The following is a 25,459-nucleotide window of genomic DNA, read 5'->3' as shown; positions in this document are numbered from 1 at the left end:
ACATTGATAAATCCAATGATAAATTCTCAGTTTTCATCTGTCAAGAACATTTAACTCAGAGGCTGGTGGCTCAGTCGGTTGAACGCCCAACTCTTGAATTTTGCTCAGATCATGATATTGGGGTTTGTGCAATTGAGCCTTGCATCAGGGAGTCTGGTTGGGATTCTCTCTCTCCCTCTCTCTCTGTCCCTCCTCTGGACCTCCCCCGCAAACAAAAAAGAAACTTTAAAAAAGAACATTTATTTCAGTTGCTGACTCCTTAGCTCGTGTCTCATTATCTGTTTGATCTTGAGTTTTCAGTACCTGAAAACTCAGTCCTAAGGTTTTTATCTTCTCCAAACAACCACACTTATAACTTAAATAAATCTATCCAATCTCACGGCTTTATATACTTCCATAGACAACTATTTACAGATTTCTTTTTTGCAGTACAGAACTTTCTCCTTCATTTCATATTTATATAGCCATTTTCTACCTGTCATTGTCACCTGGATCTCCAACTTCATGTATTCAAGTCTGAGTTTCCATTATTTTACCATGTTCCTCCCTAAGTCTTCTTCATCTATAAAGGTAAATGTGTCCTTCCAATTACTTCAGGCAAACACAAAAATAACCAAATAACACATTAAAATCATCCTACATCTCATTCTTTATATCATGTTCCATCTTCAGTCAGCAAAATCTGGTAGGTATGACTTCCTATGATTACTTCTCACCACCTCTATTGCTATGACTCTAGTCCTGCTAACATCATCACTCCACTGGTTTCCTGGAAAAATGTGCCAATGCCTATCATTTCAGTCTGTTTTCATAAGAACATCTAACCTGATCTTATAAAAACTAAATCAGTATATGTGTCTCCTTTGCTCAAACTTCCAGTGGCTTTTCATCTCACTTGGAGCAAAACAAAAATCCTTATGTGATTTGGTTCCTCATTCCCTCCATGACTTCTCTCTTATTTTCTCTCCTAGCTCAAGCCTTTCTAGTTTCACGAGGTCTCTTAAATAAGCTAGGTCCCTCACTGCTTGAAGGTCTCTGCTCTTGCTGATTTTTCTTCTTAGATTGCTTCTCCCAGACATCCTTGGCTTGGTCTCTCAGCATCAGTACTCTCTTCAAATGCCCTCTCACTTCATCTCCTTGTTCAAAATTAGAACCATCTCCATTCTCTACTCTGCCCACACATTCCTTTCTTACTCCTCTGTTTTATTTTTTCTTCATAATGCCTATAATGTTACAATACACCTTAGTATACAAGTTACTTTTTCTTCTCACTGACATATTTGTAGCTATCCCTGGAACTGTTGGATGAATAAATGAATGAATAAATGAGTGAAAGCCTCATGAGGTCAAAACTAAGCAATATTTTTTCTCTCCATTATATATTAGCCTAGTACAGACATTCAATAAAAATTTATTAAATTAAGAAACATTTGTTCACTCCTTTTCCAAGGGTGTCCAGTAAGAAAAAGCATAAAATGGTATCATCATTAAAAGTTCTTTCCACTCACCTGAGTCATTGGAATGGGCTCAGAACAAGGGCCACATTTTATTTATTACTGAATATCAAGTCCTTGGCTATGCAATTATGCCTAATCTAATTAATAACTACTGACACATCTAAATATCAATTAGCTATTTTAAAAGTGTTTTCACATATTCTTTTTATATATCATTATAAAATAATCATTATAAATTCTTTTTATATATCATTATAATTCTATGAGGTAGGTAGTACTGATATTTTTGTCCTTACTTTACTGATGTGAGCAGCAAGTAAATAGTAGAGCAGATACTAATACCCAGGTACTCTGATAAATTTCCCCAAAGTCTTTAATAGTATACTTTGCTAGTGATAAATATTTTATATTAGGATGCCAAGTCAAATGATTCTCTTCCACTGCAAACTCATCACCATCACTCCATCTAATTTGAAGTATAAATTATAATTTATTTTAATGTAATTTAATTCTGTACTTTATAGCACTTATCTTGAAACTGCCCCTAAATGCCCAACTGTTAACCATTGATCACTGCATTTCTCCTTATAAGAGTTTTTTTTTTTTTTTCTGTTTAGAAACCTGTAAGATGCCACAAACCTTGGGATTTCAATTACAGACTTTCTAAACTCCACACAGCAGCTGTAGAATAAGCAAATACCAATTTTATTAACACAATAGGATGACATGAACCAACTGAATGAATTGAATCCCAGAAGATCCTGCCATTTGGATGAGATGTATTTCGATAGAATAAAAAAATAGAACAATGATTTATTTATGACGGAAATGAGGACATAAACTTAAAGTAGAAACACAAACCAATTTCTAATTGCTATACAAAGTTGCAGCCTATTGGGGGCAAATGAGTTATGTTATTCCACATGTCCAGAGGAAAGCTAAAACCCTTATTTGCATTTCAAGAATAGAGGAGAGACAAGGGGGAGTGAAACCTCATTAAATCAAGAGAAAAATAAAATTCTTTTAGAATTGTGAATGGAGTATCTAGAAAGTTTTTCTATCCTGACCTACACTAGTTTGTACTGTGCAACATGAAGAGGGGCAGTTGTATAATAGTAAATAATAAGACAGCCCACAGAGCAAATGCATGTCAAAACCCCTATACAGTGAGAAATAAATACCAGAAACCACATGAAATGAAGCTTCAGTTTAAAAACAAGAAAAGTTGTCTACATTTGACCCCCTGAATCATCTTACAATAAAATTTTCATGAATACACTCTTTAACCCTGTTACCCTCTTCTGATTTCAGTATTTCACATTAGTTATGCCTAAAGCTTTTCTAGAACACTACTCATCTTATTGAGAAACTAATTACCTCCTCACTTTCCCAAGAGAGAATAAGTGAGGAGTGAGGTTAACATAAGGTGAATGAATGAAAGACCCGCATAAAAAGAATTTAAAAAGAATGAGAAACAAGAAGTCTACTGGGAGAATATTTTCCTTGCCAATATACCCCAATAGGTAAGTCCAATTTATTTGTTCCTAATAACAACAGATCAACATTCTACCTTACTCCCACTCTCAGCCCAATCCTAATTGGGTGGGTGAGACCTAGGTAGATATATTTAAATAAATACATAAGATTTAGGTGAATCATAATATTGATAATTTAGTCTGAAATTTTTAGAAGCTTTAATAGATTAAAAGTTAGAACTCAAGAGTCAGTAACTCTGATTTGGAATTGTTGGGTTGCCTCTGAATTTTTGAACTTATTTCTTAACTCCCTGCTTCATTTTCCTTATTTATTCATTCATTCATTCATTCATTCATTTCCCTCATGAAAAAAAAATAAACATGGGGAGCCTGGGTGGCTCAGTCAGTTGTGTCTGACTTCTGCTCAGGTCATGATCTCATGGTCCATAGGTTCGAGCCCCCAGTCAGGCTCTGTGCTGATAGCTCGGAGCCTGGAACCTGCTTCAGATTCTGTGTCTCCCTCTCTCTGCCCCTCCCCCACTCATGCTCTGTCTCAAAAATAAACAAACATTAAAAAAATTAAAAAGAATAAAGATAATAACAGGATCTATCTCAAAGATTTTTGTGAGGATTAAATTAGAAAACACATATACAGGAGAACCTGAATAGCTCAGCTAGTTAAGCATTTGAGTCTTGATTTCGGCTCAGGTCATGATCTCATGGTTGTGAGATAAAGCCCCGTGTCAGGCCTGCTTTGTATTTTCCCTCTCCCTCTCTCTTTGCTCCTCCCCAGCTCACACTCTGTCTCTCAAAATAAATAAATAAACATTAAAAAAAGAAAACACACATACAATGTTCAATGTAATGTCTGTAATGTCTGACACATGGTAAACATTGAAAATATTAGTTATTATAATTGTTATCCACTTTTTTAAAAGTTTAAAAAAGCTTCAGAAATAAATTATATCTTTAAAAATATCATTGCATTATCATATATATCAGTAACTTTGGCAATTTTCCTAGAGAAGTGAGGTGAAGTAGAAGGTAGATGTACCTTCTAAAAGGTACCATCTACATGGGCCTTCTACCCAAACCCCTTAGTGAATCCATTATAGAAACATAACATGCTTTTAAATTCCCTTACAGGTAGTCCCCTATTATCTGCAGGAAATACATCCAGGACCCCAAGTGCATTACTGAAACCATAGATAATACTGAATCCTGTATTTACTATGCTTTTTTCCATACATACCTATGATAAAGGCTAATTTATACATTAGACACAGAGATTAACAATAACAATAAAATAGAACAATATTTATAATAGGACTTATAACCATATACTGTAATAAAAGTTATGTGAATGTGGTCTCCCCCTCTCTCATCATGTCTTATTGTGCTGTGCTCACTCTTCTTGTGATGATATGAGATGATAAAATGCCTTTATGATGACATAAAATGAAGTGAATGACACAGGTAGCATTAGGCTACTGCTGACCTGACAATAATCAGAAGGAGGGTCATCTGCTTCCATCCAGACTAGGTTGACTGCTGGTAACTGAAACCATGGAATGATGAACTGTGGATTAAGGGGGACTGCTGTATTTCTAACACTCCAAGCATATTTCCTTACATCAGCCTTGTGTGGGATAAATAAATCTAAGCTTCAATAATTGTTTCTTGATAAGTTACTTTTGCTGAAGATTTTGTAGTTGTTATGTAAGAGTTTGAATAATTCTTTATACTTTGAAATTAATATTTTAATGTTTATTCATTTTTGAGAGAGAGAGAGAGAAACAAAGTGTGAGCGAGGGAGGGGCAGAGAGAGAGGAAGACACAGAATCTGAAGCAGGCTTGAGGCTCTGAGCTTTTAGCACAGAGCCTTATGTGAGGCTCGAACTAACAAACCATGAGATCATGACCTGAGCTGAAGTTGGACGCTTAACTGACTGAGCCACCCAGGTGCCCCTAATTGCTTATACTTTTATTTTTCCAGTTTTTAAAAAATGTTTATTTATTTTTGAGAGAGAGAAAAACAGAGAGAGAGAGATAGAGCATGAGTTGGGGAGGGGTAGAGAGAGAGGGAGACAGAATCTAAAGTAAGCTCCAGGCTCTGAGCTTGTCAGCACAGAGCCTGACGCGGGGCTCAAACTCACAAACCGAGAGATCATGACCTGAGACGAAATCGGATGCTCAACCGACTGAGCCACCCAAGCACCCCTTAATTTCTTATACTTTTAAATTTAAAATATAAACATAGCTTCAACAAAAGGAGTTGAGTGATGTTTTCAACAGAAATTATATAAATCTTTCTTCTCAGTTTCTTCACATATAATAAAAGCAAGTAATTTTTACATTTTAAGTATTAGATTAATCTCACTGTAACATAATTTCCTTAATTTTTTCTTTTCTTTTGCTATTGGTTGAACTTCTTAAAAAAATAACATTTATTTATTATCAAGAGACAGAGAGATACAGAGCATGAGCATGGGAGGGACCGAGATAGGGAGACACAGAATCTGAAGCAGTCTCCAGGCTCTGAGTTGTCAGCACAGAGCCCGACGAGGGGCTCGACCTCACAAACCGCAAGATCATGGCCTGAGCCGAAGTCGGATGCTTAACCAACTGAGCCACCCAGGCACTCCTGGCTGAACTTCTTTAATGATATCATGTATACACTTTGGATTTTAATATTTAAATGTGAAGAAAGAAAAATTACATATGCCTAAGTGGATCATTTATGTTATATTTTATGTGTTTATTTTAACGTTATAATGAATATAAACATGAAAGCCACCACGAAGATGACATATAGCAGATTCTCAAAGAGAAGTTTTAGTTTTTGGATTTGTCTTTGACTACATGTTTGTTTTCTCCACAGACATCATTTACATAATAATAGTAATGATGATAACAATAGCTATAGGTAAAATGTACTGTTTATTAGGTGCCATTCCCCAGGTTAACCCCTTTCTATACATTATTCCATAAAGTTTTCACAAGAGTTGAATGTTGCATGAAATTAACCAATTTTCCAGGTGCTCAAATCAGGGTAAGTTGAAAAATTAGGATTGGACTTTGTCTGTCTGACTACAAAGTGGAATTTCTTAATATATAGTGTATATTTGCAATACACACTGAGCTATAGATACTCCACTGAAGACAATATCTAAAAATACTTTAAAGAAATGTCTCAATGTCAATCTCGTATGTGCCTTTCAATTCACCCTCAAAAGGTATAATATGATGGGAAACTCGGGATACTAAATGTTGTATTTTGATTGAATAGCAGACTTTATATTTACAATATAAATAAATGAATAAATCATTTATTTAATAATATTATGCATGACTATCACTTAAATCCAGTAAATTGAAATGCTGATTCTTCTCTAAACCACATATGTATCTCAATTTAGATTGCTGAGTGTCCTTCATTATCTTTTAATTCTTATGCAAAGTCAGAGTAATTATGTTAATTTTTATTTGAACACTGAAAAATGATTATATGATTAAAGGTAATAGCTAGAAATGGAATAAAATATTATCCCCACTATAACTGTCAAATTCTGAATAAAAAATAAACCTAAAAATCAGACTGAAGACAAAAATATATTTATTGGATTAAAACTGTTTAGAAATTTTGTAATATTCTGTAATAATATTAATCACTATGATACATTTGGTCTGTAAGTTTATGATAGAGTGAAATAAAATCCTTTCATGGAAAGAAATTTTAGGAACACTCCAAGGTACCTTTTTCCCTATCTCTAAGTGGCAAAGCATTGGTGATCTTGCTGAAATTTGAGTGTAGGGCATATGAATGCAACTGGGATAGTAAACTGATGTTATATGAATTCACCGTGATATATGAATAGAGAATAGATTGTCTAATGTTGAGTATTGAAGCAGGAGACAAATAGAAACTACTCCAGGAAAGCTCTGAGGAATGAATGTTTTGAAGAAGTGGGATCCATGTAAAAGCTACGATCCCCATACCAAAACCAAAACAATCATTTCATCCCCATAAACTTAGGTCCATTTGATAATCGATCAGTTATGGGTACATTAAGGTGGAAGAATTAAGCATGTTTCAAATCATCTAGGAATTTAGGCCAATAGCTGTTCATGAGAAGACATAGTAAACCCCAAAAGTTCAGATTTGAAAAAAAAAAAGATGAGATTGTTTTTATATTCAGGTTCAAATGTTCAGCCGGATGATGGCAACATCAGATAGAAGGTTAATAGAAGATCAAGTCTAGAAAAGTGTTAACAAAAATCAACTAAGAACACTTTAGAGGAAGAAGGTGATTATATTAATCTGTTCTCTTGACTGCAAGCAAAAGAAATCTATCTAGAAGCTTAACTACAAGAGAGCTGTGTCATAAACCCAAAGGGCAAGGATAAAATAGAATCCTATATTAGAACAAGGGAACTGGGCACCATAAGGGCACTGTCTTCACTTTCACTCTTTGTACATTCCTGTTTCTCTTTTCTCAAATTTAATTCATCTTCTTACTCAGTCTAGCTACAAAATTCATCCCCACAAAGTATAACAAATCTGATTCCCATTTCTCTTCCTTTTTCTTAACCCCTTTCAGTTTTCCTATTCTCTCCTTCCCCCTTTATCAGTTTTTTTTTTTAGTTTATTTATTTATTTATTTTTGAGACAGAGAGAGAGAGAGGCAGAGAGAGAATCCCAAGCAGGCTCTGCACTCTCAGTGCAGATCCCAACACAGGGCTCGAACTTACAAACTGTAAGATCATGACCTGAGCTGAAATCCAGGGTCTGACGCTTAACTGACTGAGCCACCCAGGCACCCCTCTCCCCACCAACCTTTTCCAGTTTTAAGTTTTCAGCAGAGGAATTTGTTTGGATCATTTGTCTTTCTCTGAATAGTCAATAGTGGTGAGGGGGATTGGTTGTGGGTACATAATCATCTAGAAAATAGTTGCTTCCTTTATTTTGTAGGAAGTGAAGTTCATCTTCTTGAGGGACTATAGAGAAGTGGACCAATACTGCAACAAGCAATCTCTTGAGGGATCAGAGATATAACCTAAATGAAACCTATATTCCAGAACAAGATAGAAAATGAGAGAGAAAGAAAGGCAAAGAGGAATTAAGAAGAAATGAAATCTATACAGACACACTAAAACCAAGGGAAATAGAAATATATACATATACAGAGAGAGAAGATCAAGATCTATCTATCTATCTATTCAGCAGGAAAAAATTGAGTAATATGAGGATTGGGAGACCACTTTGACCACTAAAGAATAATTAGTGATCTTCAGAATGACAGTTTCTGCACAGATAAGGAAAGGTTTAGTTGCTACAAGATTTGGTGATATTCAGATATGTTTATACTATTGCCCTCAGATACTGATATAATAACCATTATAACAAAAGGAGTGGGAGAAAATTAGGGTAATTTTCTATGTCAATACTAATAACTGCTAACTGACTCCGTGAACTCTCTTTTAATCTAAACACTCATAAATTGCTGTTTTAAGAGTCTTATTTTAAAATGTTACTGAGAATTTAATGTCAAAATTTCCAGTCTATAGTTTCTGGAATGTAATCCTTTTTCCTTAAAAAAAATCAAGACATATTCTTCTTTCCAATATTCCAGAAACTCTCCACATTTGGATCATTCCATAACGATAAATGAATGAGATGTAATCTTCTTCGATACTTCTCTTGGTTCCCTGGGATGTGCTTTGTTTGGGTCAGAAGAAATGAACTCTTTTTAAGCAACCAACTGCTCTTGCATTACCTTGGGTTTTATTTTCCTCTTTCCCACATTTTTTTTTCTTTCCTGTTTGAAGACCACTTGTCTTGACATGGAAATTGGACAATAAAAATACTGAGTAGTTCTTTCTGTTATCTCTACATAATATACATCTGTCTCAAACCATCATTAGAAATAAAATTTCAATTTCTACTTGAGGCACAGTTCATTTTAGAAAGTATCATTTTGTGTCTCCATAACACTTGGGAGATGGCAAAAATATAGGCATAGGGTAAACTATGTCCTTAAACCTCCTGTAGTCTTTTACACAGGTGGAGAAAGAAGATTCAAATAAAATAGATAGGTGTAGGACAGTGGGAATGTCTTTCTGAGAAGAACTAAATTGGGCATATAAGTATGTTTGCATTGCAAAATCCTAGCCAGCTTGAATTCTGACCTGATTTGACAGACACTTGTAACATAATTTATGGTTATAATCGTCCAATTAAAAGTTGGTTCCTGTACTTCAGACTTTCTAACCTGTTTATTGTAAATTGAATTATCGCCCATTGTTTTTAAGAATTACCAAGTGACCACAGATGTGATTATGAGAAGAGGTTTTAGGTAATCAAATGCAGTAATGACTCATAATCACACAATTGTCTGTTGCATCATCAAACATATTTTCTTTCACTCTCATAAAAACATAGATTTTCATCAAAAGGTGTCCTCACTATCCTGAAATGGACTGTACTCATTCCTGCTTTCAGTTGTTTACTTATGTTTTCAAATTATTTTTTCCATGTACTACTTTTTTTTTCTGTATACCCTACCTATCCTTCAAGAATCAGTTCAAGTCCACCCCCCCCACACACACACAGAAAGCATTTTCTGAGAAAGAGTATTTCAACCTCAGTATGTATCTCAATATCTCCTTAACTCCCTTTTCAATCAAAAATCTATATACTACAATGAATACATTATTATACATTGTTTTTAAATCTTCGTTCCTAAAGTTGTACTTCTTAAGCTTTTTTAAATACACATTATGCTTATACATAAACGTGCATTAATTATCAAGTAATTTCTTGAATGCTCTATGAATGTATTTCTTTTGTTCACCACCAGACAGAAAATTACTGTGGCAAGGATTGGCTAATTCTATTAGGATATGTATTGAAACAACATAAGAGGTTATACTGGAGGGTAAAACAAAGGGTAACAATAATTTTGCCACCTTGTCTTTTGTGTCTTCAGTGTTCTATAAAACAAGGATATTGCTAGGAAAATAGTAGTTGCAGATTAAATTCTTAGATTTATAAATAGGGAGCAGTTAATACTTCAAAGATGAATCTGTCATAGCGTGAAAGCTAGCTGTACAATTTGAACGTGGGGGAAGGCAGGGCTGGAGGGAGAGGGATAATAGAAAAGGGTGGGCCTGTAGAAGATCTGAATATGGGAAATTACTGAAAAAGACAAAACTACGGGGTTGTTCCTCTTGAGCATACAGGAAGGTATTAGGCAAGGCAATGCTAAACAATGAAGATCCAGAAACTTCTCTACAAAGAGCTGGGTTTGTGAAAAACAAAGGAAACTGGCATTGTTTAAAATACTAGTCTACAAACTGTTTTACATATTTTACTTAACTCTATCATCTCAACAACCTTTTTAAGTTTTTACTGTTATTTCTAACTCTGTAGATGAGGAAACTGAAGATAATAGACATGTGACCAATAAGGTAACTGCAGTTTTGCTCTATAAATGAAAGATATTTGAAAGATAAATGAAGGATAAACCATATATATTTTTCTAGATAAGAAGGTGAAAAAATAAATATATAGATTGCTCTTGAGAATATATAATTGACACATATAAACTATAAACCCATGACAAAGTAGCATACATATATTTGATTTTTTTCAAAACTGTAAAGATGTATTGAGCCAAAAGTCTTTTTCCTTTCAGGGAGATATTCTGGCATTAGACAAGCACATCCTCTCTCATTAAATTATATTTCCAGGATTCTAGCAAATATAAACTTAATGCAACTAGGAAATGGAAGAAAAGTCATAAATACAAATGTACAGTTTATAATATTCACTTTTTAAAGGAAGATTTTTTTTTCACGTAATTCTGTGAATTTTTGCTTTTGAGACATTTGCTATCAGCTTTATTCTCTGGTGTTTTTTTTTTTTTTTTTTGTATTCACAATTTTATCAAGGAAACCAAGGTCAACAGGCAAATGTTGGTGCGCAAAAGCACTGTATTCCACTAGGAATAAAATTAGAAATAAAACAAGAAAACAAACTCACAATCATGCAAACATAGACATATATCAGAAACTGAATAAGTGAAATAATATTATTTATATTTGTAGGAATTTATGACCAATGTCTATACATGGAACTAGTATTATCACCAACAGAATTGGCTCCATCAGTTGACATGGCTTAGACAACGGACCAGAAAAATGAATCATGGTGAGTCATGCAGAATGACAGGAGCTCACCTTTCATTTTATTCTTTGAAGCAGCCGCTGGTTCCAAGGAAAGATTGCACAAGAAGAAGAAAACAAACATGTTAGATATTAGAGTATCAAGTAAGAAAAATAGATGTTATTCCTATTAAAGTTTAAAAGGGTAATATTTATGATTACATAATCAACACACTTTAGACGAATAGAATCTATAATTAAGAAAGTGATAATTGGTTATATTTTGTTAGTATATGGTTAAAGTCTTTGAATAAGAAAGAGTAGGATAGATAGGAGATATATAGTGCAAATACCAAACATCGTTAAGGCACCAAATTCATTTTAAGGACTGTATGTATATGTTTTCTTTCTATATGTCCTTCCTAACTCAACTTTAGTTAATTCAATTAAAGAAATACACACATATAGTTTAAACATATTTTGTATTATTTAACGGTTAAAATATAACCCATAAACTCCCCTGCATTTATTGAGGGCTTACTAAATGCCAGGCACTGAGATTGAGTGCTTTCCATATTTCTGCCCCTTAATAATGACAATTTCAAGAAGTAAGTTTTGTTATTACTGATTGACTCACAGATGTGGAAACTGAGACTTAGAAAAGTCAAATTAGGGGCACCTGGGTGGCTCAGTCGGTTAAGCTTCAGACTTCGGCTCAGGTCATGATCTCTCGGTTTCTGAGTTCGAGCCCCGCATCCGGCTCTGTGCTGACAGCTCAGAGCCTGGAGCTTGCTTCATATTCTCTGTCTCCCCCTCTGTCTGCCCTTCTCATGCTCATGCTCTGTCTCTCTCTGTCTCTCAATAATAAATAAACTTTTTTTTTTTTTTAAGTCAAATTACTTGCTGACTGTGAAACAGCTGGAAAGAAGCAAGTTTGGGATTTGATCCTGAATGTGTCCGCTTTCCAAATCTGTGATCTAAGAATGGGGTTTAAGGCACTGAGTCACTGACTGAACTGCAAATATCAGGTCTACAAAGCCAAATCAAAATTGCATGATTCATTAGATTTCAGTTATTTGGAACTTGGTTGACCACATAGCTATAAAAGGAGAAAACTCTATTACTTTAAATGGCATTATTCCCATTAAGGAGTAGAAATTTCAATTTACTTATACCTAGTGGTAAACACTATCTGGGGCAGAAATAAACTTAATGAGGAAATTAGAAGCGTTATACAGGAGAGTTCTTTTTTTTTTAACTTTTTATTTTTATTTATTTATTTATTTTAAATATATGAAATTTATTGTCAAATTGGTTTCCATACAACACCCAGTGCTCATCCCAAAAGGTGCCCTCCTCAATACTCATCACCCACCTTCCCCTCCCTCCCACCCCCCATCAGCCCTCAGTTTGTTCTCAGTTTTTAAGAGTCTCTTATGCTTTGGCTCTCTCCCACTCTAAGGAAGACTTCTAGACACAATGCATAATCAAATACCTCTAAATAGTTTGCTATTGTTAGAAAAATAAAATTTGAAATTCTTATTAAAAAAGCTAATATAAAAGCTAAAAACCTATATATTTTGCGTATTTTGTTTCCCCAAACAGGATCATACACATTACTTTGCAGTCAGCTTTCCTTCACATCCTCCAGGTTAACTCATTGCCTTCTAACTCACTATTTTAATAGTTACATGTTTTTCAATAGTCTATATGAATGTGACACTTTTTGCCTATTGATAAATAGTGGGGTCATTTGCAGAATTTTTTTTTCCTCCTACTAACATTATCGCAATGCACATCCTGTGTCATATGCCTAATATATTGTGGTGGTGTTTTGTTTCTCTAGGACAGCTTTGCAGGCTATTTTCATATTTCTATTTAGATGATAAAACACTGACAAAGATGAAGATCTTAAATATTACAGATGGAAGAGTTGGGATTATTTGGAAAGGAAATACTCAAATATATTTAATGCTCTAAAATAAGAAACCAGAAAAAGAGGGGAAAAAATAGACAAAGAAAACTACAGAATCTAGTGTTTGAAATAAACAAACTTTTCTTACTATTTTTTTCAATTAAATTTAGTTTTTAGTTTCCTGGTAGATGTTTAGTAGATATCAGACTTCTAATCATTATTTTCCTCTTTTGTATTGTTTTTAATACTACACAAAGCTGAAACGCATGGTTAGAATATGCAAAATATTATCTGCCTCAATTTCAAAGAAAATATTTCAGTGCGTCAGTGTATATTGATTTGTTCATGGGAAGAGAAATTTTTCTTCAAATTCAAATTTATCACTTAAAAATTTTAGCATGAATTCAAGGAAAACTTACCTAAAACACTTAGAAATATTTGAGACAATCGGTATTTAATATGTAACAGATACAACCCATATTTCATAAAAATTCATATTAAATTAGGTAAAAATAAGGAAATAAAAATAGAGAAGGTAAATCTTTACACTTCTCGTGGAATGGAGGTGATTAATTGAAAGTTCTCAAACATTGCATGAAGGCAGATGATTGTATTCTTAAATTACAGGGTAGAAACCAACATAGAATAGAAAGGAAAACAAAAGCTCTCTGCCTGTTTCTGTGTGTTCAGGCAGCTAATACTAGACTAGGCTGGTTAATATAATTGGAAAGAGGCCAGGCTACCAGGCTTCTTAGCCCAATTATAATTCTCTGCATATTCAATAAAAGAAGCCAAGATGACAGCAATACTGTCATAAATGTCATGTTCAATACTTGTAAGATTTTCCATTGTCAGCATAGCCCAATTATAAGTCAATTGTAAAGTGCACATTGCACACCACCCAAAAGGGATGAAAATTATCTTAAAAATGCAATTTTAACATTCATAGTTAAAACGAAAAGAAAGGAAATAAAGGTACTTTGACCAGAGAAAAGTTTTAGAGATGATATCAATATTTCTTCACATTTATACTAAAAGCAGTCATTTGTAACTGTAACATTACAGTTGTTTGTACTATTTTTTCAGAGATTATTATAGTATTAAATTTGTAACTGCTAAAAATTACATGAATAATGTGAAAACTTGTGCTTTTGAAGAAAATTGTGAATAATAATAGAATTATCATAGCTAGTTACATATGATTGCTGAGTAGTTAATGAATATTAGGCATTATATTAGTAAGGGTTACCTCTAAAAACTCCAATACAAATGATCAAAAAGTAAAAATACAATCAGTTGGTTATGTTAACAATTTGCTCATTGAATTCGTTGATTTTCTATTTGAAAGTTATCACTAACAATTTTGTGAAGAATTTTGTGAATCTAAGAGAGTGTTTCTCACAATAAAGTACAAGAACTATAAATACGGCATGCGGACATTCTCAGGGGAGAATAGAAAAATTTTACCTACCTCAAAATTCATATAACCTAGTCACATTTTCTTTTAATCCCTACTTCTTATTTTAAGATCTACTGTCATAACAAAAGAGTGATATATTTTATTAGTATCTGCAATGTATAAATAGTGTTGAACATATGGAATTTGTGGTTACCTTTAGAAAGGCTTGCTGAAAAATTATTTAGCAATGAAACAGTTAGTAAATGGCAAAGATATTACTGGTATTTATTCACAAGGAGCAAATGCTAAAGCAGTATGGATCTTTTCATTTTAAGACTATGTAGATTTTTTCAAAATACTTTGATATTTTTAGCCTAGTGTTTTGTATTCTTCCTTTCATAAGCAAATTTATATATAAAGCATCATTGTTTCTTAATATGGAAATCATGAAGTTAGAAAGTGTTTAGACTTTCCAAGGAGACAGAAGTTACTGACATCTATGACTTCATATTCAGATATAGTAGATGTTTCCCTTGCACCAAATTTCTACAATGAAACAAAAATAAATAAATAAACAAAACTTATTGCCAATGATAGATAATGTATAATATAATTTTTTAAATATGAAAAAGTTACTCATGTATATGTGTACATTGTAAAAATGAAAGAGAATACACTATCACTACTTTCTAGAAGAAATACAATGAAACTAAGAGATCCAAAATATTACAAAACTGAGATCCACAGAGGATAATTTTTTTTTCTAGGTCACAAAGCCATTCACAAATTTATAACCAAAACACCAGGCACATATGTTAAAATCTGCTACACGAAAATGCAATCATTAGATATAGCACAGCATTGTAGTGCTAGCCAATGCCAGATGAGTTTGATATCTTTTTACAAAGAAGGATATCATGCTGATTTGAAAAGGGGAAGGAAGTAGTAGGACATTTATTTTATCAGATGTTTGCCACATTATTACAGTCTTTCAAGACGTGGAAATTAAACTAATTGCATTTCAGGTCTAGATAACCACGTACTTTACCCCTTTTCTCATTTTTCTCCCACCATCAAACACAAAGCTAAACACATTATTCCACTAATCACTTGAAGCTTATTTAAAATAACGTGTTTCTTAGCTATCAACTAACATGGTCTAAACATTAGCATTTCCCTATAAAGCTCATTAGAATGTGAAGATTTGAAAATGTGTGACAGAATCTAATCTCTTTCACAAGTTTTTCTTTCTCAACAACACAAATTTTACAGTGGGAAACAAGTATAAAAAATGACGTTTGAGAAAGAAATGCTCGTGAAAGAAGTTATACACCAAAGTAACCAAATATTTGATGGGTGGAAATTTCTCTTCATACAAATACGCCAGTCACTGAGTAAAGAGGAAATAATAGAATTTGAAAACCACCATTCTGTAGTTCCTAACAAGTTCTCATATGTAGGTAGCAACCACCATTCATGCTATCATCACTAAAGGGAGACTACTGGGCATTACATACCTTTCCCATGGAAAAGGACACAATACCATTTGAAAAGTTTTGTTTTGTTTTGTTTTGTTTTGTTTTGTTTTGTTTTGTTTTTTGCCAGAATAATTAAATTTGGATGGGATCATGCCTCTACAGTGAACTTTCAATGTACAATAAAAACAGGGGACAAAAAAATACATCAAGTCAATGCAATTAGTCAAATCTTGTATATTGGGAACCACACACAGGCAATTTTGGCGTTTGGTGCCTTCAGCAAATAGATTTCAGGGGGAAAAAGAGAAAAAAAAATAGAAGGGGAATCTAAGGGACATACCAAAACAATTGCCATGTGCAAACTACTTTGGGTCTGATGAACACTGGATATTTTATGATACTAAGGTGTTATATTAATATTTAGGTGGGATATACGATTTGACTATTTTTTAAGTCATTATATTTTTATAAAAGTAAACATCTATAAAAAGATGATCTATTGCCAGGGATTCTTTACAAAGTAATCTTGGGATGCATGTTCCTTATTATATTTTCTCTTTATTTAAAAATTTTTTTTCAACGTTTTTATTTATTTTTGGGACAGAGAGAGACAGAGCATGAACGGGGGAGGGGCAGAGAGAGAGGGAGACACAGAATCGGAAACAGGCTCCAGGCTCCGAGCCATCAGCCCAGAGCCTGACGCGGAGCTCGAACTCACAGACTGCGAGATCGTGACCTGGCTGAAGTCGGACGCTTAACCGACTGCGCCACCCAGGCGCCCCTATTTTCTCTTTATTGATTAGTAATATGATTGAAATTTCTGATAATAAAAAAATCTTTAAAATCTTTATTCAATTAAACATCTAAGCTTATTTCTGTTTTAAATATTACCTTTTTTCTACATGACTTTTCTTATAAGATGATTAAATATAATAGTGTATATAAAACAGTAAAGTATTGACTGTATATTTTTTATATTTAAATGTGGTCAATTTGTCATGTGAGTAAATTATTTATGTTTTGTGTAAGGCTAACAGGCACTATTGAAATAATTTTGGCTTATGAAATTTAGACTTTAAAATGTAGGACACATTAATTTCCTCTATGAACTAATCATTTGACTTCTGAGTTAATTGTATCAAAATAACTGTTATTTTGTATTAAGAATTTTTTCTTTCTGTTTCCATGCTTCTAGCACTGATAGTTTACATATAAGATATTTACACTACCTTATTCTATATTTACTTCTTCTGCTCTCAAGAATCTCTTTAAGTTTCATGAGTCACTACCAATTTATAAATCTCTTTTTCTTATGCTATATTCCATACTTCCCTGTAGGCTTATGACTTTCACTGTGATAGGAATAGGGATAAGTTTTCAAGACTTTGTAAAAATTTGGACTCAAACTCATGCCTCTAGAAGAGACTATAACATAAATGCAAACCCTAAGATGTATCAGTCATATATTATTATGAAAGCTTTGAGGCACTACCAGAATAAAAGGTTCTCAATAAATAAAGTACATGACTATCCTTTGAAGTTATATTTTATATCTATGTTACTAACCCAGGAAGCTATTTTATATTATCCTGAATCTATTACTGGAATAAAATATAGTGTTGAAGATTCGTCTCATATTATTCCCTCAGTGTCTAATTTTAATGGATAAACTTAATATTCATTGTTCAGTTTGTTCAATGCATGGACACTATTAGATTTAAGAAATGTTTTATAAAGAAATACTTAGAGAAAACTAATCCCCAACATCAATGAGATTGATTGCATTTCCTATTTTCTAGATATCATATTTTCAGTTTTTTCTACTACTCTAATTAGAATTTTTACTCATAATTCAACTGAAAATATATTCTATTTTACTAATTTAAACATATGCAAAGTAAGTGATTCTTTTATGCCTATAAATACTGATGGCAAAATTGTAAAGCAACTACATACATATGCTTATTTGAATACTTTCTGAGCCACCAAAATTCTCGAGTTGTCATATATAACCATTAATAAGGCAGAAGGCAATGTGAGAAAATTATATGACATAAACATCCTCTATTGTGTATATACATGTATATGTGTACTTGTGCGTACATAGAATATAATATTATGTAATAATTTTGCATAATCATATGCACATAAAACAGTTTATTCAGTTCATATTATACTATCATAATTATTACTTTTATTTTTATCTAGGAAGAATCATTGCTGGACTCCATATTAATATTAAGAATGGTTTTCATGTTGTATGGAAACCAATTTGACAACAAATTTCATATATTAAAAAAAAGAATAGTTTTCAGTTACAGAACCCAAGCGTCTTCTAGTCAGCACATTTATTGACTTACAACAGTTTTGCAATTATTATAATGGATGACTGGTATTCACTGATGTAAAATAAGAGAATCAATACTACCTGGGGCTTGTACTGAGTACAACAGTTTTCAGCTTCGGCTTAGGGACAACAGTGAAAAAAGATGGGTCAAGGGGCAGAAACAGAAAAGATGTTTAACAAAAAATAAGATTTTTTTTGAGAAAATGTATAAATACAGAGAGATGTGAAACCAGAACCATGTGGTGATATGCCTATAGCATTCCAGCAAATAATTATGAAGCGAACATAGAATCTCTGTTTCCTAACTCTTAATTGCTAGAATATGGGCTAATTCTGGAAGAGCTGTGTAAATGGAAAATGTGCTTGGAAATAATTTAAGGGAATCTGTCTAATCTGCTTCAGCACAGGTTAGGTAACTTGTTCAATTCCCAGGGGATCCAAAAGCAATCACTTTGGTGTGACTGGCAAAGTCAAGCTCCTCCATGCATGAGCATGTGATCAAGAAATACTTTGTTTTGTCCTCTACTGGATCACCCCAATGAGGAGCTCCAGCAAGGTGAAAAGTGACTTCCAGAATTTTGTGCACAGCCACTGCTGCTTCTCTGATCTCATCCTGAGTTATACTTCAGATGGGGTCATGAGTCCCTGAAATTGAGTCATTGACACTAAAAGAGCTCAGACCCAGGATACACACATTTAACATACATCCAGTATTTAAGGCATGCTAATTTAAGCAGTACATAGTTGCCTATTTACAGTATTACATCCCTCCATAAACCAAATGCAGAGAATATGATCAAGTGAAGAGTGTTATGCTAAGTGAAATAAGTCATACAGAGAAAGACAGATACCATATGTTTTCACTCTTATGTGGATCCTGAGAAACTTAACAGAAGACCATGGGGAGGGGAAGGAACAAAAAAAAGTTAGAGAGGGAGGGAGGGAGGCAAACCATAAGAGACTCTTAAAAACTGAGAATAAACTGAGGGTTGATGGGGGGGGGGGTGGGAGGGAGGGGAAAGTGGGTGATGGGCATTGAGGAGGGCACCTGTTGGGATGAGCACTGGGTGTTGTATGACAATAAATTTCATATCAAAAAATTTAAAAAAATAGAAATGTAATTTCCAAGTTCTTTAGAATTGATCTCCAGTAGTTTTCACTATAATTTAATATAATCAAGTCTTTCTGACACATCAATACTATTTTAGTTACATTCATAATAAGTGACAGGAAAATAAATCACATTATTGAATCAATTGTAAGTAGGTGGATAAATACTGGGCTGTTAATATTTGATTACAGTGGGTCTTATGGAGAACCTCAGTGTCATCTTCTTTTCCTATGTTTCTCTGGCTTTGTCTTCTATTTAACATTTATTTTATATTGATATAGTCAGGGATTTTTGTAGAATTTATTTTCCAGAAAATTTTCATTACCTGCTATCTAACACTCTGGGTCCATAAATAATACTATTTTTCCTTGACTGATATAGGAATGTTAATCATAACATGAATTTTAGGGTGTACATTGTAGTTTGGGAGATATTAACTTTTTATGTAAGGCATGAAAACAGATGATGAGCAATTGAGAATATATTATTACTACATCTAAACTTGAAATCCACAAAGCATTTTGTGGATTTCTCAGAGATATGATCTCAGACATTTCTGAGATATAAGGGTCTCACAATTCTATTGTAAGACAAACAAAAAAAGTACATTAAATGCACCATAACCTGGCCCAGCTTGAGGACATTAGAATTTTTTAAAAGGTATTTTTAAAGTTATTTTAGAAGTATTATATAAATGAATTAAAAAACAACATGACCTAGATTTCTGTATCAAATATAGTCTTAATAAACATGGGCAGCAATTGAAAAATGAAAAACACTAATATGGTCTGGGCTATCCATATTTTTCAATGGAGTCAAATATTCTCTGAATGGAGTATTATAACTGACCTTATTTAAATATTTGGAAGAAACGAACTTCCAAATATAGTTTATCTTAATCGGTAAAATGTCGATAGGTAACCTTAATTCAGTCACAGGAACTTTTTCTGTCATACATCCTGACTTTCACTACCTAGGAACTGGTTCCTCTTATCTATGGAACAATAATACAACTAACCAATAAAGAAAATGTTCTTGTCATGATGCTATTTTTCATTATTTCACAAACTGGTTTTTTTTAGCTTTTTAATATTTTATTTATTTTGAGAGAAAGAGAGAGAGAGAGACAGAGGATGAGCAGGAGAGGCGTAGAGAGAGAGGGAGACAGAGAATTTGAAGCAGGCTCCAGTCTCTGAGCTGTCAGCACAGAGCCCGATGCAGGGCTTGAACCCATGAACTGCAAGATCATGACCTGAGTTGAAGCTGGATGCTTAATCGGCTGAGCCACCCAGGCATCCCTTTCACAAACTATGTTATACATACATATTAATAAGCATGTTGAGAAGTCCCAGCATTTTACAAGAAAATATATTTTAGAGAAAAGATAAAGTCAGTTCTCAGGATTTTTAAACAAACTATAAGTAAATTTATTCAGGTTGTTTGCATTTGAATCCACTGTTAAACCTAAAATCCCACCTGGGATGATTTCAGAGAATCAGAGAATCTCAGAGTTGTAAGAGACCATTAAAGGTTATCTGGTCTAATCTCCCTCTCAGCGTTGATTACCAAATAACGTGCACTCTAAATACAGGGAAAGATAGATATTCGGCAATATAAACTGCAACTGTCCATTAATTTTAAAACTCTAAAGCATTACTTAAAAATTCAAATGAGCAAATTGTAATTAAGTGTTGTGATTCATTCTCTGAAACTAGTTCTGAACATGACACTCCCCTGTGCCAGTTGAAAGCCAATAGACGACCCCTAACAGGATGCTCTTCCTAAAGTGTAACCAGTATTAAACTGTCCATAATAATTGAAGTTGAGTAATAAGTTTGAAGTTATAGTCCTTAATAAAAACTGGAAACAATATAAGACATACCCATTGTTCCATTGAAGAGATGCAGTTTGGCGGTAAGTCAAGTGAAGATAAGCTAACAGTCATTTATTGAACATGCCCTATAAATTACAGGGATGATGTTGCTCTGGAACAAAAATGTGATTACTACAAGATCCCTGTCCTCAGAGACCTTATCTTCTAGAAAAGGAAACAAATGCATAATTTGTTTTGAACAGTAGTTCAAAAGAAATGGAAGTGTAAAACTAGGCGAGGGATTAAGTTGAGAAAAATTAATTCACCAGCTAAACAAAGCTGGTTGGAAAGCTGGTTGGGAATCTGGAACAAGAGAAGAGGGAGGTCCTTCCAGGCAGCTGCATCAGTGCATAGGTATGGAGGAAAGAAGGATCATGGTGTTGAAGGAAGGAGAGCTTTGAGCTTGCTCTGTCTGCTCTGGAGCCTGGTTAGAAATGTGTTCTGTTGATGTAATCTATCCACTTGTATTTATAATCTATGTGAACTGCTTTATATTATGCTTACTCCATCTTTCCTTTTACTAGATTCAATGGTGGGTGGCTTGAGGAAAAGATGGGCATCAGATTCCATTTCTTGAGAGATTTACTAGACTACTCAGGTAATACACTTTTCAGGCTACATAGAACAAAACATTTAAAGGAAGTGTTCCTATGCAGACAGGCACTTCAGCGAACACTGGAGCTGGCAACACAACTATGACGACTCCTCCTTAGAACCTCATAAAACCTCCTCTTCAAAGAGATTTATGAATAATGTGAACTAAATAATTCATGGGATTGCAGATGCCGGTCCAAATAGCCTCTTCTTTTTCAAGGTTTCAGTTTGTAGAATTGTGATCAAAAGCCTTCATCAGTCATGAGAGTTGCATTTGTCCTCACTCCAAACAAACCATATTTACATGTGAATGTTTTTCATTGAAATGAGATATATAATATGCCAGCCAAGGCCCAACTAAAAGGCATTTTATGCCATTTAAATTCAGTCAAATTAAAGGCTGAATGCAACCTAAAAGGTCTACTCTCAGAACAGTAATTTGACACATCATAAATAAGAACCATTTTTTGTTAGCGTAGGTTCAGCACTTGTCAGAATATTGTACACAGCCATATTAACAAAGTGCCGCCTCTTAGGGAGAAATAAACTATAAGAAAAACCTTGTATGTAAAGCGGCAAAACACACAAAGAATGTAATGTAGTGTCACTGGTTCAAAGTTGACATTTTTCTCTGACATTTACAGAAGAGGATAGATAACATTTTAACCCACTTGAATGCCAAAAGAAATTGTCAAAAATAACTTTCTTGTTTCAAATTTAAACTAAAAATTATGTTTAGGAACAGGTGAAAATATTGATTGCCACTTAATTCAGAATAAGTGGCTCTAACTCATCAACTTAATTCTTGGTCTTGGATAGTGAGAACTGGAATGATTGATGAAATTATAAACTAAAAAGCCAAAACAGTTGAAAAATATCAAATGTTTGGAACTGTTATAATACTCTTGTAAAGACCTCAACGATGTGGAGACCTAATTTTTTACTAAAGATTATGAACAGATGTTATAACAAATTTTCTAGTTCTCATTGACTGAAAGAAAATATCACTGAGTTACACACGTTGAGAGGTTTTTACGTGAAAATTGATAATTGTATGAGACAAAAGGCTAGAATCCAAAGGCTAGAGAGAGCTGTCAAAGAAGAATACACAGGAATTCTCATAATTTAAAGTGTCCCACACATTCAACCTTATATTTTTTTTAATTTCCCCATAGAAAACTTGTGTTATTTTGGTCACTATCTATCCAATCTGCTTCTGAAAACATTAAGTTCACTGTCATTTGAGCCCTCAGTAACATTAAAAAAAATTAAAGATTGTATTGCTCATTGAATTGTCATCATTATGGCTGTAAAAATTAACTTTATTTATTTTTGTACCGCATCTTTATATGTACTAAAAAGATTTGAGATGTTTATAGTATAGAGAGTGTATGATATCCCAGGTACTGTACAGAAAAATTTTCTTGACATTACATATCAGTACCCAAACTCTGTTCACATCTTCAAATCAAATATCTGAAATTCTAAAAGTAGAAAATAACTATAATCTCACCCTTCTGTTCTACCAAAAAGTAATAAGAGCCCTAAATTTTAGGAAAGTATTTACCCAAGTCCTCCTGTAGTAAAATATCAAGCTTTCCAAAATACCCTTCATATGTAATTATGGTGATTCTTGTGATATATCTCACATGGGTGGGAAGTGTTGGCAAGTAAGAGGAAAATCTGGATTACTGATATTTTAACTCTAATTCTTTTTAAATGCATGCAGTTTTGAAAAATTAAGAATGAAGGAATTCATATTCTTTAAAAGGCAAATCATGCTGATAAATTGTTTTAAAAATGCTAAGGTAAAGGAAGTTGTATTTTTCTTGGTAAATATTGTGGGAAAGTATAGATGTTTGGGTGTTTCCAAGGGATAAACATGAGGTGCTCTTATATGACTGTATAAGGTTAAATTCATCTATACAATCTCAAAATGTGTCTTACTGTTTTCTGGGCATATGAACTTTACAATGTAGATGTGATTCTTCAGGTTAAAAAAAGCATGATTAGGTAAGAAAGATCTCAAATAACAAAGTAATACAGGTATATAATAAGAATAATGACTTTTACCTCCATGGAAATATCTTAACTACATCAACTATACTCGTCAATGCTTATTTTACAATAAAACTGTATAACGACAAAGTCTTCCTGGGGGGAAAAATGGTACTCTATAGAAGGAAATGTATAAAATCTAAGACATTTCCCTGGACACATCAGTTCTAAATCACAGCTACAGAGATCTAGCAATTCCGCAAAGTCTTTCAATGATTATTTTGTCATTTTACAGGTAAATATTTGGTAAGTTAACCAATTTACCAAATAATAGAGTAAGTAAATATTAATATAAAGTATATAAAATATAAATTAAACCTGTAAATTATATCAAATATCAAATATACCAATACTTATATAAATATACATTTAAATATATATATATATAATTATAGCTGTGACATTCTATAAATGAATACCCACTAGAATATATTGGATATGAAAATTATCAAGCCACTTTTATTTTGTTCTGATTTATCAAATAATATATAAATTTAATATGTTTAGAATTTTCATCATGACAATAAAAGACAAATAAGCAAGGTTTTTTTTGTGTGTGTGTGATGACCTAGATTTTCTTCCCTCCCTATACCAACTTGTGAATTGCTTATTCAGCTATTGAGAAATGTATATATTTTTCATATTTCTGTAATAGATGTCGTCAAGTCTGAAGCCAATGCATTCATATGTAAATAATCATCATAAACAAGTCAATACAAGGAAAAAAATCTATTATGCTAGGGAAATTAGGACAATTCTGATGCAAAGGTACTGCCTTTATAGAAAACAACAAGGAATGGCTTGTGGCAGAAAACACAATATATCAGTGGGAATGTGAATGCTAATGAGAGAAAGCCAAGGGATGGAGATACTGCAATGTACATTGCAAGCAGACACTGATGAGGGCAGATGTAGAAAAATGATTATCAACTTTAGACCCCTAGAGCAACATGAATGAAATCACATCCTTGTGTTCTGGGAAATAAAACAGGCAAGTTGGATAGAAATAAAGAGAGGCTTTAATTATCTAAAAGTAAATTGGGAGCAACCCATGATAATACTGAAGTGGGGTTATTATAGAATACAATGTAGAGTTAATTCAGAAATCAGTTTGTTCAAAAACATCAACAGCTGGCTTTAATAATAGACACAATGAATCAGAAATGAATAAAACCTTGAGATGGAAGATTATCTGAGCAACTCTAATCATATTATTAGATGTACTAAGGAAAATAAAATGGCAAAGAATCCATAAAAGGACCTTATTTGTGTGAATATAGTTCGAAGCAACATTTTTTAAGATATAAATCTGAGGTCATACTAACAGCAGTATACATATTTCATGGATACTTTTTCTAGGTTTTTATGACACAATGAGCAAATTATATGAGAAATGATTCATTATAAATAATCAAAGATAAAATCTGAGGGGGGAAATCCATATGTAATGACAGAATAAATTTTTCAGAGTTAAATTAGACTCCAATTAGGTTCTTTTTTCTTAGGCTTTTTGAAAGGGAAGTTTGAGGGGTTAGATACCAGACTTCTCATACTGTTGAATATTTAATGAACCAGGCTCACAAATG

General features: G+C 33.2%; 1 protein-coding gene across 3 annotated transcripts in view; it reads right to left on the bottom strand.

The window, feature by feature from the left end:
* The window catches only part of CADM2 (cell adhesion molecule 2), a 1,087,048-nt gene that overhangs the window by 333,124 nt on the left and 728,465 nt on the right, over positions 1–25,459 (bottom strand). For 2 of the 3 annotated variants that reach the window (XM_040484219.1, XM_040484221.1), the window contains exon 2: positions 11,174–11,200. The exons of the other annotated variant lie outside the window; for it this stretch is intronic. In XM_040484219.1, the coding sequence (XP_040340153.1) occupies positions 11,174–11,200 (27 nt within the window). The remainder of the gene's footprint in view (positions 1–11,173; positions 11,201–25,459) is intronic. 3 annotated transcript variants of the gene reach the window in all.

This window comes from Herpailurus yagouaroundi, unplaced genomic scaffold (assembly GCF_014898765.1).
Source record: "Herpailurus yagouaroundi ecotype Mexico unplaced genomic scaffold, PumYag 162, whole genome shotgun sequence".
In the NCBI taxonomy this organism is placed as follows: Eukaryota; Metazoa; Chordata; class Mammalia; order Carnivora; family Felidae; genus Herpailurus; species Herpailurus yagouaroundi.
Note: the sequence above shows the minus strand (reverse complement) of the source record. Positions and strands in the feature narration are given on the sequence as shown.